At 45.1% G+C, this 13,608-nt stretch overlaps 3 protein-coding genes and 1 long non-coding RNA gene across 6 annotated transcripts in view; 3 read left to right on the forward strand and 1 right to left on the reverse strand.

Moving 5' to 3' along the window:
• The first annotated feature begins 767 nt into the window (after positions 1-767).
• Positions 768-4,577, forward strand: LOC108248090 (kazal-type serine protease inhibitor domain-containing protein 1). Its single transcript, XM_017436594.3, has 5 exons — positions 768-1,416; positions 2,327-2,813; positions 3,251-3,411; positions 3,523-3,670; positions 3,799-4,577. Exons 1-5 carry the CDS (start codon positions 1,375-1,377, stop codon positions 3,876-3,878), a joined length of 918 nt encoding a protein of 305 aa, XP_017292083.1. The 5' UTR covers positions 768-1,374; the 3' UTR covers positions 3,879-4,577.
• A 58-nt stretch (positions 4,578-4,635) lies between these two features.
• On the reverse strand, positions 4,636-5,778 carry LOC119617482. Its single transcript, XR_005233781.1, has 2 exons — positions 5,713-5,778; positions 4,636-4,918 (listed from the first exon to the last, which is right to left on the reverse strand). It is a non-coding gene; the product is annotated as an uncharacterized LOC119617482 (long non-coding RNA).
• ciz1b (cdkn1a interacting zinc finger protein 1b) lies at positions 5,754-10,938 on the forward strand. 3 transcript variants are annotated; one of them, XM_017436590.3, is made up of 14 exons: positions 5,754-5,847; positions 6,486-6,535; positions 6,703-6,790; positions 6,861-7,000; positions 7,362-7,402; positions 7,482-7,543; positions 8,312-8,452; positions 8,668-8,762; positions 8,882-8,975; positions 9,065-9,169; positions 9,321-9,464; positions 9,536-9,581; positions 9,977-10,098; positions 10,189-10,938. In XM_017436590.3, the coding sequence occupies exons 2-14, from the start codon at positions 6,507-6,509 to the stop codon at positions 10,243-10,245; spliced, it is 1,164 nt and encodes a 387-aa protein (XP_017292079.1). In that variant the 5' UTR covers positions 5,754-5,847; positions 6,486-6,506; the 3' UTR covers positions 10,246-10,938. The 3 variants fall into 3 exon arrangements, with proteins under 3 accessions (XP_017292079.1, XP_024866426.1, XP_037834375.1); XM_025010658.2 differs by having other exon boundaries at positions 7,362-7,378; XM_037978447.1 differs by lacking the exon at positions 7,362-7,402 and having other exon boundaries at positions 6,861-7,017.
• A 134-nt stretch (positions 10,939-11,072) lies between these two features.
• Positions 11,073-13,608, forward strand: part of surf4l (surfeit 4, like) — a 4,470-nt gene continuing 1,934 nt past the window's right edge. The window contains exons 1-5 of the mRNA XM_017436585.3: positions 11,073-11,253; positions 12,281-12,467; positions 12,557-12,633; positions 12,814-12,857; positions 12,933-13,122. Of these exons, the coding sequence (XP_017292074.1) occupies positions 11,206-11,253; positions 12,281-12,467; positions 12,557-12,633; positions 12,814-12,857; positions 12,933-13,122 (546 nt within the window). The 5' untranslated portion in view covers positions 11,073-11,205. The remainder of the gene's footprint in view (positions 11,254-12,280; positions 12,468-12,556; positions 12,634-12,813; positions 12,858-12,932; positions 13,123-13,608) is intronic.

Here is a 13,608-nt window from a genome sequence, read left to right on the forward strand (position 1 = left end):
CTCAAATGTTTCTGTCTGTGGCTGCATCGCTCCTCCTCCCTCACCCCTCCTGTGTCTCCCTGTCCCCCAGTGTCCCCCTTGTCCCTAAATAAATAAAGCCAATAAAGCAGTAGTTATGAGCTAAAACTGACTTTAAAATACTTAGCTAAAATCTTAAAGAATCTAAAAGCTAAATTTATCTAAAACTATAAATCTCCATTCAGTTTAGTGGAACCAAAGAAGTTAAATGAAGTTAAATATTTTTTTAAAACTATAAAAGTTATAAAACCTAAAAGTCACAGCTGTCACCTCCTGAATGAGCCGAATGTTTTGATGTATAAACAGCTAAAGTAGCTGAAAGCAAGCTGGAGGAGTTGGAGGTTAAAAAGCTAAAACAGGTAAACAGTCGTGTTTAACGCTGACTCAGCGTTTTCTGTCTGATCTGATAAACATCTGGTCTCAGTTCTGATCCGGTTCTCGTTCCTTCGGTGGAAAAAGTCTCTTTCTGTTAATGTTTGGGGTGAGTTAAACACACGTCTGCGTCAAACATAAAGAGCAGGTTTAAAACCACGCGTTGGAGCGTCTAAATGCAGACGAGCACAAAGAAAAGTACAGAGGACGTTCTAAAATAACCCGCCACCAGTTCTCGGGCTTTTACTTTGAAGTGGTGACGCCATAAAAGTGACAAAGCAGCAGATTTACAGGAAAACAAACTAAAATTAGCCTCTAAATGTCAGAGTCTGAGAGATTCAACATCTGGAAGGCCCAGGGTTCATCATCTGTCCTCGGCAGACCGGAGAACGTCACCAGAAGGAACACAGAATCTGAGCCGTAAACAACAGAACTCTGTTCAATAAAGAACCAGAAGGAACAGTTTTATCTGAGATCTGAATCGCTGAATCCGATCCGGTTCCACAGGGTGGAGAACATCCCTGAAGAGGGTTCTGTCTCCTCTGGTTCTCAGCCTGGACCTGAGGCCAGTTCTGCTCAGACGTGGCCACCTCATTTCCTCTTGGAACATGTTCTGCTGTTTCTCAGAGAACATAAATCAGAACTAACATACAGATAAAAAGATGGGAGGGATTCAGATTCAGTTTGGGTTCTCTGGAGAACCCTGGAGAAAATCAGCCGTTGTTTCAGGAATCTGAAAATCCCAGCAAACCTTTGAGGAACCCCAGCAGTTCTCTGGAGAACTCGGAGAACAGAAAACCTCTCAGAGAACCTCTGAAGAAGTCCAGCAATTCTCTTTGAAGAACCCATAAAACCTCCTGGAGAGAACCTTTGGAGAACCCCAACAGTTAGAGAACCTGAAACCTCCTGGAGAACCTTTGGAGAACCTGAAACCTCCTGGAGAACCCAGAGAACCTCTGCAGACTCTAAAAACTCTGCTGCCTGATGTGTTTAACATCTGTCTGTGGAACATCCAGCTGCTGTCAGGTGAGACACCGTCAGACCGGAAATATGAGCCGGGCTCTTTCAGAATAAAATTAGGGTTTAAGATGAGGTGATGTTTTTATTATGGTTAAATTAAAATAAAATAAATAAATAAGTCTGCTGAGATCACGGCTGAAAAGTGAAAAACTTTAAAAAGTTCAGCTTCATCTTAAAAAAACGACCAGAGTCTGTTTGTAGTTTTACTTTTTATTTACGTATAAAAACACTTTTCCATCTAAATCCACTCATTTATTTTTAAAATCACAATCATCCAGGTCATAAAATAATTTTAATTATTTGATAGTTGTTTGTTTAAAGAATAAAAAACAAAACAAAAGATTTTATTTTATTTTAGTGTTTAAATGTCGGGGAACATTAATGTTTGTGGCCTCAGGTTCAACAGCACGTTTTGTACTGAAGGGTCAGACCGGAAGTGATGTGTTTTATTGTTGAAGTGTTGACTGCGCGTGTGAAGCAGCGCGAGCAGCTGCTTTAATCACAAACTGTTTCCAACAACAAACTGTCTGCAGAACTTCAGGGTTTATAACCTTTTTACGGATTTTTTTCTTATTTTTAAAGGTTTACTTCCGGTGTTTTTAGAGTCTTTTTTGTGTTTTTGTGTATTTTTACTTTTAATTAACTTTTAAACTCTTTTCCAGTTTTCAGTTTCATGTTTATTTGAATGTTTTTCAGTCTTTTTTTATTTATTTTTTTATTTTGAAGTTTTAGTCTTTTTTTCCCGGGTCGGCTCTTTTTGATCTTCTCTTTCATCTTTGTTCCGGTTCTCCGGTTCTCCGGGGTTCTGGGCGGACCTGGGGGGATTGTGGTTTGAAGGCTGCAGACAGAACCCGGTCCGACCCGGTCTCTCCTGTCCGGTTTTTTGAGGATTTGAACTCATCCTGTTAAAATGCAGGTTCTGGTTCTCCTGGTTCTGAACCTGATCACCTGCCGGGCCGTCCCGAACCGGCTCCTGGGAGGCGGTGGGAACAGAACCGGTCCCGGCGGGGCTGCGGGCTGCGGGCCGTGCGAACCGGACCTGTGTCCGGAAACCCGTGGCTGCCGGGCCGGGCTGGTTCCGGATTCCTGCGGCTGCTGTCAGGAATGCGGGAACCTGGAGGGCCAGGCGTGCGACCCGGGGGACCGGAACGTGTTCTACGGTCTGTGCGGGACCGGGCTGCGGTGCCAGGTGGACCCGGGCCCCGCGGGACGAGGAGGAGGAGGAGGAGGAGGAGGAGGAGGAGGAGGAGGAGGAGAGGATGAAGAGGAGGTGTGTGTGTGTGTGGACCAGGAGCCGCTCTGTGGAACCGACGGAACCACATACATGAACCTGTGTCAGTTCAAAGAGGCCGCCTTCACCGAACCAGAACTCCGGACCAGAGGGAGGGGCCCCTGTAGGACAGGTGAGGACACCTGTTACTGTGTGACTGTGGGCCCCCGGGTCCTAACTAACAGGTTAAACTTGTTAAGAACTAAATAACTCTGTACGACAGAATCGGGCAGCAGTCTGATGTCTCTCACCTGTCTGTCCCACATGTCTCTCACCTGTCTTACCTGTTCGTCATTCACCTGTCTCTCTCTCACCTGTCTGTCCCACATGTCTGTTTCACATGTCTCTCACCTGTCTTACCTGTTCGTCATTCACCTGTCTCTCTCTCACCTGTCTGTCCCACATGTCTGTTTCACATGTCTCTCACCTGTCCGTCTCACCTGTCTGTTCCACATGTCTCTCACGTGTCTTACCTGTCTGTCTCTCACCTGTCTGCCCCACGTCTCTCACCTGTCTTACCTGTCTGCCCCACGTCTCTCACCTGTCTTACCTGTCCGTCTCACCTGTCAGCCCCCGTCATCAAGGTGCCCCCTCAGAACCAGGTGAACGGGTCGGGCAGCAGTCTGATGTTTCTCTGTGAGGTCTTTGCGTTTCCGATGGCTCTGGTCGAGTGGAGAAAGGAGGGACGAGACATCGTCTTACCTGGAGACGACCCTCACATCTCTGTCCAGGTACACACACACCTGTCTGTAGCTCCGCCCCCTGTTAAAGGAACAGTATATGTTTTGTCCTTCTGTCTCCTGCTAAGAAAGAGACACATTCTAATGTCCTCTGTCTCCCAGTCAAGGGGCGGTCCTCTGAAATTCGAGCTCTCCAGTTGGCTGCAGATTGAGGGGGCGGAGCTAAGAGACTCAGGAACCTATCACTGCACGGCTCGCAACAACCTGGGATCTGTCTCTGCCTCCGCTGTTCTGGGAGTTCTGGGAGCAGGTAAGACAGAAGACAGGAGACCGTCTGTGGTCTCTGCTGGTCCTCACTTGTCCTCTCCTGTTCTTACCTGTGCTCACCTGTCTCACCTGTCCTCACCTGTCTCACCTGTCTTCACCTGTCTCTGTCAGAGGAGCTGTCGTCCTACCTGGCCAACAGTGTGTCTGAGATGAAACAGCTGATGAACGACTACGAACTGGACTTATACTGATCCGCCCGTGATGTCACTTCCTGTGTGTCCAGCAGCCGTCACAGACTTTTATTTTGGTGAGACAGAAGGACAGAGCGGAGGACATGCTCCTCAGCGTGTTGTCCTTTTTCTCGGGGCGTGTCCTCATTACGTCCAGGTGTCCCCGAGGCTTGAGTGTCTCCTGGACGTTGTCTCCTCATTAATCTGCTCAGGTCAAAACTCTGTTTCTCTAAAAGAAAACGAGACAGGAAGTGATGTCATGTTCAGACTGTTTGTTGTTGTTGTTGTTCAACAGAAGGTTCTGATTTCTGTCCCTTCTGTCCCTCACACCTGTCTCCAGGGGACATTAAGGAGCTTTCTGAAGACAGTAACCTGTTGGGTTATTTATTTATTCTTAAACTGAACGTACATCTTGCAGTGTTGCATGCTGGGAAATAAGCTGTTACTTTTATCTGCTGCTGGCTGAAATCAGGATTTATTTGGGCTGAAATGAGGTTAAATCTGTTGGAAAACAAAAGTAACAAAAAAAAGTAAAAATAATAATAAGTTAAATAAAAATAAGTCATTTTATGCTCGAATCTACGTCCTTTTCAAAAGGTATCCACCTTTTTTAGCTCATTTATTAAATAATATAATACCTTAAAAGTCATGTTAATTTGTGTTTATTCATATATATTCAGTGTTTAATGAGTCCATAATAATAATAAAGATTTACTTTAATCTCTGAACTCATAAATGTTTTATTTTTCTTGAAGAAGACAAAAATGAAAAGTAAAAATGAAGAGAAATCTGGTTTTATTTCAACGTTTTGATAAAAGCTGTCAGAACAGGTCTGAATCCGGCAGGTTCTGATCGTCCTCGGCTGCTCGGACAGTTTGGACCCAGCAGAACCTTTGGCGTCTCAGACCGAAGCAGGAAGTTGAAGGTTCTGGAGGAAAACCGTCTCCGTCTGCGTTCCTCTTCAGGGGAACCATGTGGGGAACCCGTTAACGCTCAGAACCACAGCAGCTCATCCACTCAGGGTGATGATGGTTCCTGGTGTCAGCGGCGTGGTTCTGATTCTGCAGGGGAGAGAAACACATCGGTTCCCTGAAGACATGACAAACGGGTTCTTTGAGTTCTTCAGGAATTTGAGAGGCAGACTCAGATTTCTCTGTTTAACGTGTTCATCTGCTTTTCATTTTTATTAAATTCATCCTCGGCATCTGGAGCTGGTTCTGATCTGGACCTTTAAAGGTCTGTCCTGGAACACACACACACACACCCTCACACACACTCACACACACACATCCCCACACACACACACTCAGTGTCTGAACTGACTGTTTGTGTGTCTGTCATCTGTTTATGGTAACATTTCGAGCTGAAATATGTTTTTCATTTTGAAAAAAAAGAACAAACCCCAAACTGAGAGTTTGCAACAGAAAGATGTTTCTCTTAGAGACACTGAAGATGATGAGAAAAATATCTGACTGATGAGCAAAGATTTAGTCATAGTTTTAAATACGGAGGCAAAGTGTTTCTTCCCGGCGACACTGCATGGAAAAACTGTCAAAAAAACTGGATGGATAGAGAATCAAAATGCTAAAATTATAGTTCAGAATGAAAAGGTGCTGAGTAAAACTTAAGAGTAAAACTTATGCTAAGATATATATAAATGTAGATTTTGCATTTCTACATTTAGACTTTTATAAAACATATTTTAGTGTGGATAAGGCCTTCCAAAACAAACAGAAAATGCAACAAAAATGTAAACCAGCTTGGAAAAAAGTTTTGAAATTTGGAGTAATCGTAAAACAGCACGCCTGGATATGATTAACTGTTTTAAAACACAAATACACAAACCAAAGTTTACTTTGTCACGGCTGCAGTTCCTCGGATGGCCGCAGTTCCTCCTCCTCGCCGGCAGGGGGCGGAAGAGCCGCGGCTCACTGAGCAGCAGCGGCGCTCCGTGTTTATCCCTGCAGCGGAGTTAGCTTAGAGCATCGAGGTGAGCCATTTAAATCAATAATAACTTTTAATTTTCGTTTATTATAATCACACTATAGGGACATCTTCCAACCAGGGAAGTTAGATGAATTTAAAAACTCATAAACTGTTTGTCAGAATATGTTTTATTTAGCTTGTTCCTGTTAGCTTAGCAGCCTACAACGCCAGATCCCAGTTAAAAAACTACAAATTTAATCTTTGTTTGCGCTTTAACCTTACAAAGGTGTCGCATATATTCTTATTTCTGACATATTAAGAATTTATATAGTGTCTGTATGAAATCGGCATGTTTAGTTTTCATAGAGACGCTTTAGGTTTATGTAGAAAAGATAATTTTCTATGTCGAATGAAGCTCAGCTGTCTGCCTAATATTAGTTTATGTATTAGGTTTTTATTACGAGTTTTAGTCATGATCCCGATTAAAACAAAAACAAATTTGTAAGCTGAGCGATAATAATTAATCTAAGTATTTCTTAGATGACAACACTGAGATATATTAATATTTATTCAAAAAAAGAAGAATAGATCTTACTAAAAGCATTGCTGCAATTAGAATAAGAGAAGAATAGATCTTACTAAAAGCATTGCTGCAATTAGAATAATGGTTTTCTGAAGTACTAAAACTGTGATCCTGTGCAGGTACAGGGGTCAGAGGTCATCATGGTCAAACAGACCCGGAGGACAGACAGGTGAGGGCTGGTTGCTGATTGTTGGTTGGCAGCAGGTGTAGCTTCAGGTGTGTTTGTCTGATTTCTGTGAGCGTTCAGGTAAACCCGGCTTCAGGAGCTGATGTTCTGTGTCTGTATGTAGACCTGCTCCGTCAGGTTGTTTAAACGCTGCCCTGTCCTCCCTGCAGGTGTTTCCTACCTGCTGCAGGCGGGAGCGTGGCGAAGGTCCGGTTTCCTGTCAGTCCCTCGCAGAGGGGGCTGCCTCCACCTCAGCAGGTATGTAAAACAAACTCACCTCCTTCTCCTCCTGCAGTGGATCCACTTTACCCTCTGATTTATTGTTCAGGTTTCAGGGTCAGGAAGTTCTGACGGCCGGCCGCGCTGCAGCGCCGCAGCCACAGAAGAAAAGGGGCGGAGCCACGCAGGAGGCCAGGGCTCTGATGGAGGTTCAGGAGAGCCAGAATCAAAGAGAGGAAGGCAGGAAAGGTCAGTGTTGTTCACAGGTGCGTCTTTTTTTAACAGAAAGGAGAAAATTCTTGTGCTGAAAGAGTTAAAGCATCACGTGTTGTTTTTACAAAATGTTCTTTTGACTAAAGTTTATCAAGTTTAACGAGAAAATCTGATGTTTAACTAGTAAAAATTAATTATGAACCAAATTAAACTCCCAGGAAGTTGTTTTTTTTCCAGCAGCTTGAATTAAAAACCTTCATGAACCGACTCTCAGCTGATTAACAAGCCGGCACAACATGAGCCTCTAAACTTCTGAAACAACCACACACACCTCTGTTTGAGTCTTAATATTTAATTATTTTATTGGTTAAACCGTATTTTTTCCTTGTTTCCACAGAAACGAGGAGGCTGCAGGTCTGACCAATAGAGGCAAAGCATGTGTGTCATGTGATCCAGCAGAAGGTGTGTGTGTGTGTGTGTGGGGTCGTGTTGATTCAGGTGGTTGATGTTCCTGCAGATGTTCCTGGTCGGGACCAGCAGGGGGCAGCAGAGCTCGGGGAGGACAGCAGAGCTGCTCAGGTGAGAAGGTTCTCCTGGTTCTCCTGGTTCTGCTGAGCTGTGTGTGCAGATCAGGACCTGTTTATCAGAGCATCAACATCGCCTGTTACTGTCCACCTCTTAACAGCTTTTTATTCTGTCTACTTTAATGCAAACACAAAATATACATCAAATACAGCGGGTCAGCTCTGAGATGTGTGCTACTACTTTTGTTAGCTTTTCAAGTTACCATGGCAACATAATTTGCCAAAAGCTGCCCCAGAAGAACCCAAAGGGTTCCTCAGGAAATCTTTCTAATCTTTTTAAAACTGAAAATAACTGAACAGACTTTATTTAAAGTCTCACAGAGTGAAGATTGTAGGTTTCTCTGTGACTGATTAGAGTTTGGGTCAACCTGATTCAAAATGGCTGCCACAGCTAATACAAAACTAGCTCAACTCAGTCTTTTTAAGAGATATTGAGCTAAAATTTAATGTGGTAACATCTGTCAGTGATCTTGAAGACATAATCTGTCCAGATTGTCTTCAATCTCTCAAGATGCATTGGATGCGTGTCTCCAACAGACTAACTTTTGTAATCATACTGATTCAAGATGGCCGCCTTAGCTCAAACCATCAAGTAACAGACCTCTTTAAAATTTCTTCGAGTTAAGAGGTTATCATGTTTTTATTAATGTTTCTAACAGGTTATTACCCTTAAACCTGAGTTAACTAGTTCTAACATGTTATTAGCGTGTTATTAATGTGTTATTAACATGTTATTAACGTGTTATTACCATGCTTTGTGCAGCTGCAGAGTGTCGGCTCGCTGAAGGTCACCATCCAGCGGAGCAGCGAGAGCAGAGAGTTCGGACCGACGGACAGGACGGCGGACAGACAGACGGGTGGACTTCACTGTCACGTCTGTAACCTCACCTGTCGCTCTCCTCAGGTGAGACCTGCACCTCTCCATGGGTCGTCTCTGCACCGTTTGGTGGAAGCATCTTCGTAACGCTGACAGAACAGCTGGTGGCGCCACATTCAGATTTTTAGTCAGAAAAAGTCCTATTTGTTTACTCTGAGTGGGCGGGGCTTAGTCACTAGGTGGCGCTCGTCTAAGGTCGATTCATGTTCCAGCTTGCAGTCCGGTCTCTGTTTGTTGCTCAGGTGTTTCAGGAGCACATGTCAGGACAGGAACACCTGAGGAAACTGCAGGAGATCACACACACCATCTGCCTGAACACACACACCCTGCTGGACAGGTAATTACACCGTATCCCTGCAACGGCGGGCGATAGGCAGTTCAGAGGCGTTTCTGTAACATCTTCTAACAGGACGGGTCCATTAGTCTAATGACAGGACGCTGTGTCTCTACCTGCAGGGGGCGTCGGCCTCAGACTCAACATTGGTGTGACACCTGCCAGATCCACTTCACCGGTGATGTCATCATCCATCGACGCACAAAACAGCACAAGGTGAGACGGCAGGGAACGTCCCAGAGGGGAGGCTGCGTCCAGGTGGTGGACACTGAGTCTGTGTGTGTGTGTGTGTGTGCGTGTTCCAGGCGTGCAAACAGCTGGGTCGTCCCTTCTGTCCGGTGTGTAAGCGGCACTTCAGGACACCCCGGAAGTTTGTGGAGCACATGAAGTCTGCAGAACATAAAGAGCAGGTGGGGTGTTGACACACACACCGACACACACACCCCGACACACGCACACAAACACACACAGACACACAAACAGCTTTAAAGAGACACCGTTTGTTGTTGTGTTCATGTCGTGCCTGTTGGATCTTGTAAACTTTTGCTTTTTACCTGCCAGGTGCAGCTGGCGGAGGCTCAGGAGGAGGAGCTCATCACGGTGGATGCTGTCGGCTGCTTTGAGGAGGAGGAGGAGGAGCAGGAGGAGGAAGTCGAAGTGGCCGATGAGGAGGAACCAGAGGAGAATGAAGGAAAGCCGCCTGAGGTTTGTTCATCTTCATCCTGCAGCTCAGAGCACGTCTGAAGACTCAGAGACTCACATGGTTTGTGTTTCAGCCAATCGAGACGAAGGAGGCTGATGAAGAGGAGCACGACCTTCATGGTGAGTTTGTCTCTGTGGACGTCTTCTGTCTCTGATCTGTGGTTCTGTCCTCAGAGCAGAAAATCAAATTAATGTCAACAGGAAATAAAACAAACTGAGCTGAAAGTTTCTGAGCAGAACTGAAGCTAAAAGCTAAACACAGCAAAACCATAGCTTAAAGCTAAAATTAGCTTGATGGAATGTAAAAGGATCAAAGACACAAATATTATTGTATTTTTATGAGGACATTTTAGTTATAAAAGCTAAAAGTCAGCACAGAGTTCCCGATGGAGCCGAATGTTTAGATTTCCTATAAATTGGGACGTAGTTTGATTGAAACATCTTCTGACTCGACGTTCACTCTGAAACCACATTTTCGGGATCGGGAGTTTTCTAACAGAACTTCGTCTCCACAGGAAGCCGTTTCGTGGTTCCTGTTTGCGGCTTTGTTTGTCGACTCTGTAACAAGTTTTTCTACAGAGAAGCTGCAGCTCGACACACACACTGCAGGACACACACACACTACCTGAACGTGCAGGTAAAACACACACCGCTGCCTTTTTCTCCTGATCTCCTGATGCCGTTGATCCAGAGCCTCTCAGTCGATGTTTGTTGGGTTTTTTTTTAGAACTACAGAAGAACTCAGGAGGAGGACGAAGGTGAGGACAGATCTGCACCACCCTGACCTGATTACACCGTTTCACACAATGCCTCCGTGCGTCCAGGTGACGCCCTGTAAACGGGATCACCTGGTGGCGACCGGAGGAACTGCAGCTTCCTGTTTCCTGAAGGAGCAGGTCTCAGTTTTACTGACAGTTTGTTGATTTCATCTGAAAACAAAAGAAAAGTTCAATGTTTCACTCCTTAGTTACTGATATCAAATATCACCTGCTGGTGAAGGCGAAAGGGCAATAATGTTTTTACCTTTCCTGGTGTTATCACCTGCCGGGGGAGGACCTGCAGTCCTTACAGGGGCTCTGTGTGAAGGATGGTCTGTCTGTTAGCAAAATATTTCATGAACCACTGGACAGATGTTTAACGAACTCATCATTGGATGAACGTCTACAACTGATGAACTTTTGGAGTCAGCCCCATTCAAGATGGCCGCCACAGCACAACCTTAGCAAACACAAAAATGACTGAAACTTCGGCAGGTTTGGAGCTAAAGTTTGGTGTGGTGGTAGCTGAGACTCATTCACAACACACAGTCTGAGCACTACCTGATCCCATGACCAGAATTTAAAACATTATCTTTTATTAATGGAGTCAACTCTGTCTGTCAGCAAAATATCTCAAAATCCTGTTTTCTGTCAAACTTATATTTATTAAACATTTCATAAAATGTGCTTCTCTGTAAGCTGAATAAATCTCCTTTAATCACAAACGTTAGTTTTTCTTTCCGAACCCCTCAGTGGCGTAAAACAGCCTCAGATTATATTAATTTGTTGCTAAATAAATGAATTTATTTTGATCCACGTGGCATGCACCGCGCTGCCCGGCCACGCGGGGGCGCGCTCCCGCTCGGCGCGGAGGATTGTGGGTCGGAGGAGGCAGCGGAGGCTCATCATCATCATCGCAGCGGACCGGACCGGACCGGGACTCGAACCAGCACCGGGAGCCTGAAGTGCCTTTTTGAGCCGCGGAGATGGGACACGGAGACCTGATGAGCCGCGCGGAGGACGTAGCCGACCAGGTGAGCTCCCTGATCCGGCGGCGGCTCGGTCCAGATCCCCGGTTCTGGATGATCCAGATGTGAGCTCGGTGTTGTCAGAAAGGTGTCTGTTATAAACCCAGCTGCTGGATTCCGAACCAAACGATGCTTTAAAAGTGAAATCTGAACTTTTAAAGCTAACTAGCATCTTTTTGTTCGGTGGTAAACAGAAAAGCGCGTCGCGTAAAGAAAACAAAACGTTTAAAATAGCAAATAATGAACGATATTGTGAATAATTTATTTAAGCCGAATGAAAGATCAGACTCTGATGATGTTTTATAAGTTTTAAAGTTACTGATTTGATGATTCATGCTTCTGCTGACGAGCAGGAAGAAGTTAAATTCATAAAACTTTAAATGAAGGCTGGCGTAGCTGTTTATAGAAAGGTCAGCGGATTTTCAGGTAAATCTTTGTTAAAAAATATTTAAAACGATCTGTTAAATAAAAGCCACATTATTAATCTAATAGGAAAACGAAAGCTTTAAGCAGTTAAAGTCACCCTTAAAATCTGGTGCAACAGGTAACTCCACCTGTGCGGCTCAAACCGGAAACAGTTGTAGTTCTTCTGAGAGTTTTGTAGTTTTATGTGATGACAACATGCTAATCAGCCAAACAACTTTATTAAATAATACATTAATGAATAAATAGATAGAAAATTAAAATATAGCAAAATAAGACAGAAAGAAATAAAATGATTACAAATAAACGGTGTTAATAAAACTAAAAACCTTAAAAATACAGAAATTATCCTAAAACATTCTTGTTAAGTTTGTCTGTTTCTTATTTCTGCTGATGTATTAGAGAGGAGTTAAAAGGAGGAGGGAGGAGTTAAAAACAACATTTGTTTTTCTTTTATTATTATTTATTATTATTCTGATCAACAGTATCCAGAAACAGCTCTGAGCTGTTATTTGTTTTATGAAAACTTTAGCTGAGAGCAGGTTCTGGTTCTGTCCTGTGAGGGAGGATTTTTATCAGCTGTTTTCTGTCTTCCTGTGGCCCCGCCCAGTTCCTGCGGGTGACCAAACACTACCTCCCCCACGCCGCCCGGCTCTGCCTGGTCAGCACCTTCCTGGAGGACGCCTTTCGGATGTGGTTCCAGTGGTCGGATCAGAGCGAATACATCGAGTCCACCTGGAGCTGCGGCATGTTTCTCGCCAACGTCTTCGTCCTGATCAACCTGCTGGGACAGCTGGGTAACAGAACCGGGTTCTGGTTCCGGTTCAGATCAGAACCGGTGGTTCTTTGATGAAGCAGAACCTGATGTGTGTGTTTCTCTCTGCAGGCAGCTGTGTGTTGATCCTCAGCAGGAACTTGGTTCAGCCCGCCTGCTGCGCTCTGTTCGGGATCCTCAGTCTGCAGGTAAATCCACCTGAGTGGGTCTGATCCGGGTCCTGGTCAGAGTCCTGGTCCGATCCAGGTCAGAGTTCAGGTCAGAGTCCAGGACTGAGTCTGAGTGTGGCTTATTCTGAGAAACAGGAAGTGATGTAAACCTCTTTGAACTGCTCGCGGTGCGTTCACTGTCCCTGTTTGTTCCTGCAGATGGTGGCCTACAGCCTCCTGTGGGACATCAAGTTCCTCATGAGGTGAGTCTGCTACAGGCCACACCCCCACATGTCACATGACCTGGCAGGTATTTAACTCCTCCCCCCTTCCCGCAGGAACCTGGCTCTGGGCGGTGGCCTGCTCCTCCTCCTCGCTGAGTGCAGGGAGGAAGCTCGCAGCGTCTTCGCCGGCGTTCCGTCCGTCGCTCGGCGGCAGTCCCCGAAACATCTGCTGCAGCTGGGAGGAAGAGTCCTACTCATCCTCATGTTCATGACGCTGCTGCACCTCGACCTGAGCGCGCTCAGTGTGAGTACCGCACGCCGCCACGTCACAACGAAACAGGAAGCTAAAACATGGAGACAAATCAACAAAACAGATTAGAGTTTCTGTGAGTGACTGCTGCTACCTGCCGAAGGAAGCAGAACAACAGCTAAAGGCTAAAAGTAGCAAAATAGAAGCAAAAAGCTTTAAGATGTTTTTTTTACGAGGTAAGACGCCAACATTCTGATGTGAACTGTACAGGAAGTAGAAAGTTTGCTCAAACTGAACCTGTGATTGTCCAAAAACTGTTAAAGATCCGTGACCCGTTTAAACTCTGAGCTGTAGAACTCCAACAAAACTGGGTTTAGAGCTCCAAACTGGACCGGGTTAGAGCTCCTAACAGGACCGGGTTTAAAGCTCCAAACAGGACCGGGTTTAGAGCTCCAAACTGGACCGGGTTTAGAGCTCCAACAGGACCGGGTTTAGAGCTCCAAACTGGACCGGGTTTAGAGCTCCAACAGGACCGGGTTT

This window comes from Kryptolebias marmoratus, linkage group LG1, assembly GCF_001649575.2.
Source record: "Kryptolebias marmoratus isolate JLee-2015 linkage group LG1, ASM164957v2, whole genome shotgun sequence".
In the NCBI taxonomy this organism is placed as follows: domain Eukaryota; kingdom Metazoa; phylum Chordata; class Actinopteri; order Cyprinodontiformes; family Rivulidae; genus Kryptolebias; species Kryptolebias marmoratus.

Bases quoted from the DNA above. Each gene is read 5' to 3' on its own strand.
- LOC108248090 (XM_017436594.3), top strand. From the start codon at position 1,375: ATGTGTTTAACATCTGTCTGTGGAACATCCAGCTGCTGTCAG. The intron at 3,412-3,522 runs GTACACACACAC...TCTGTCTCCCAG, and splicing joins ACCCTCACATCTCTGTCCAG to TCAAGGGGCGGTCCTCTGAA. The intron at 3,671-3,798 runs GTAAGACAGAAG...TGTCTCTGTCAG, and splicing joins TCTGGGAGTTCTGGGAGCAG to AGGAGCTGTCGTCCTACCTG.
- ciz1b (XM_017436590.3), top strand. From the start codon at position 6,507: ATGGTCAAACAGACCCGGAGGACAGACAG. The intron at 7,001-7,361 runs GTCAGTGTTGTT...TTGTTTCCACAG, and splicing joins AAGAGAGGAAGGCAGGAAAG to AAACGAGGAGGCTGCAGGTC. The intron at 9,582-9,976 runs GTGAGTTTGTCT...TCGTCTCCACAG, and splicing joins AGAGGAGCACGACCTTCATG to GAAGCCGTTTCGTGGTTCCT.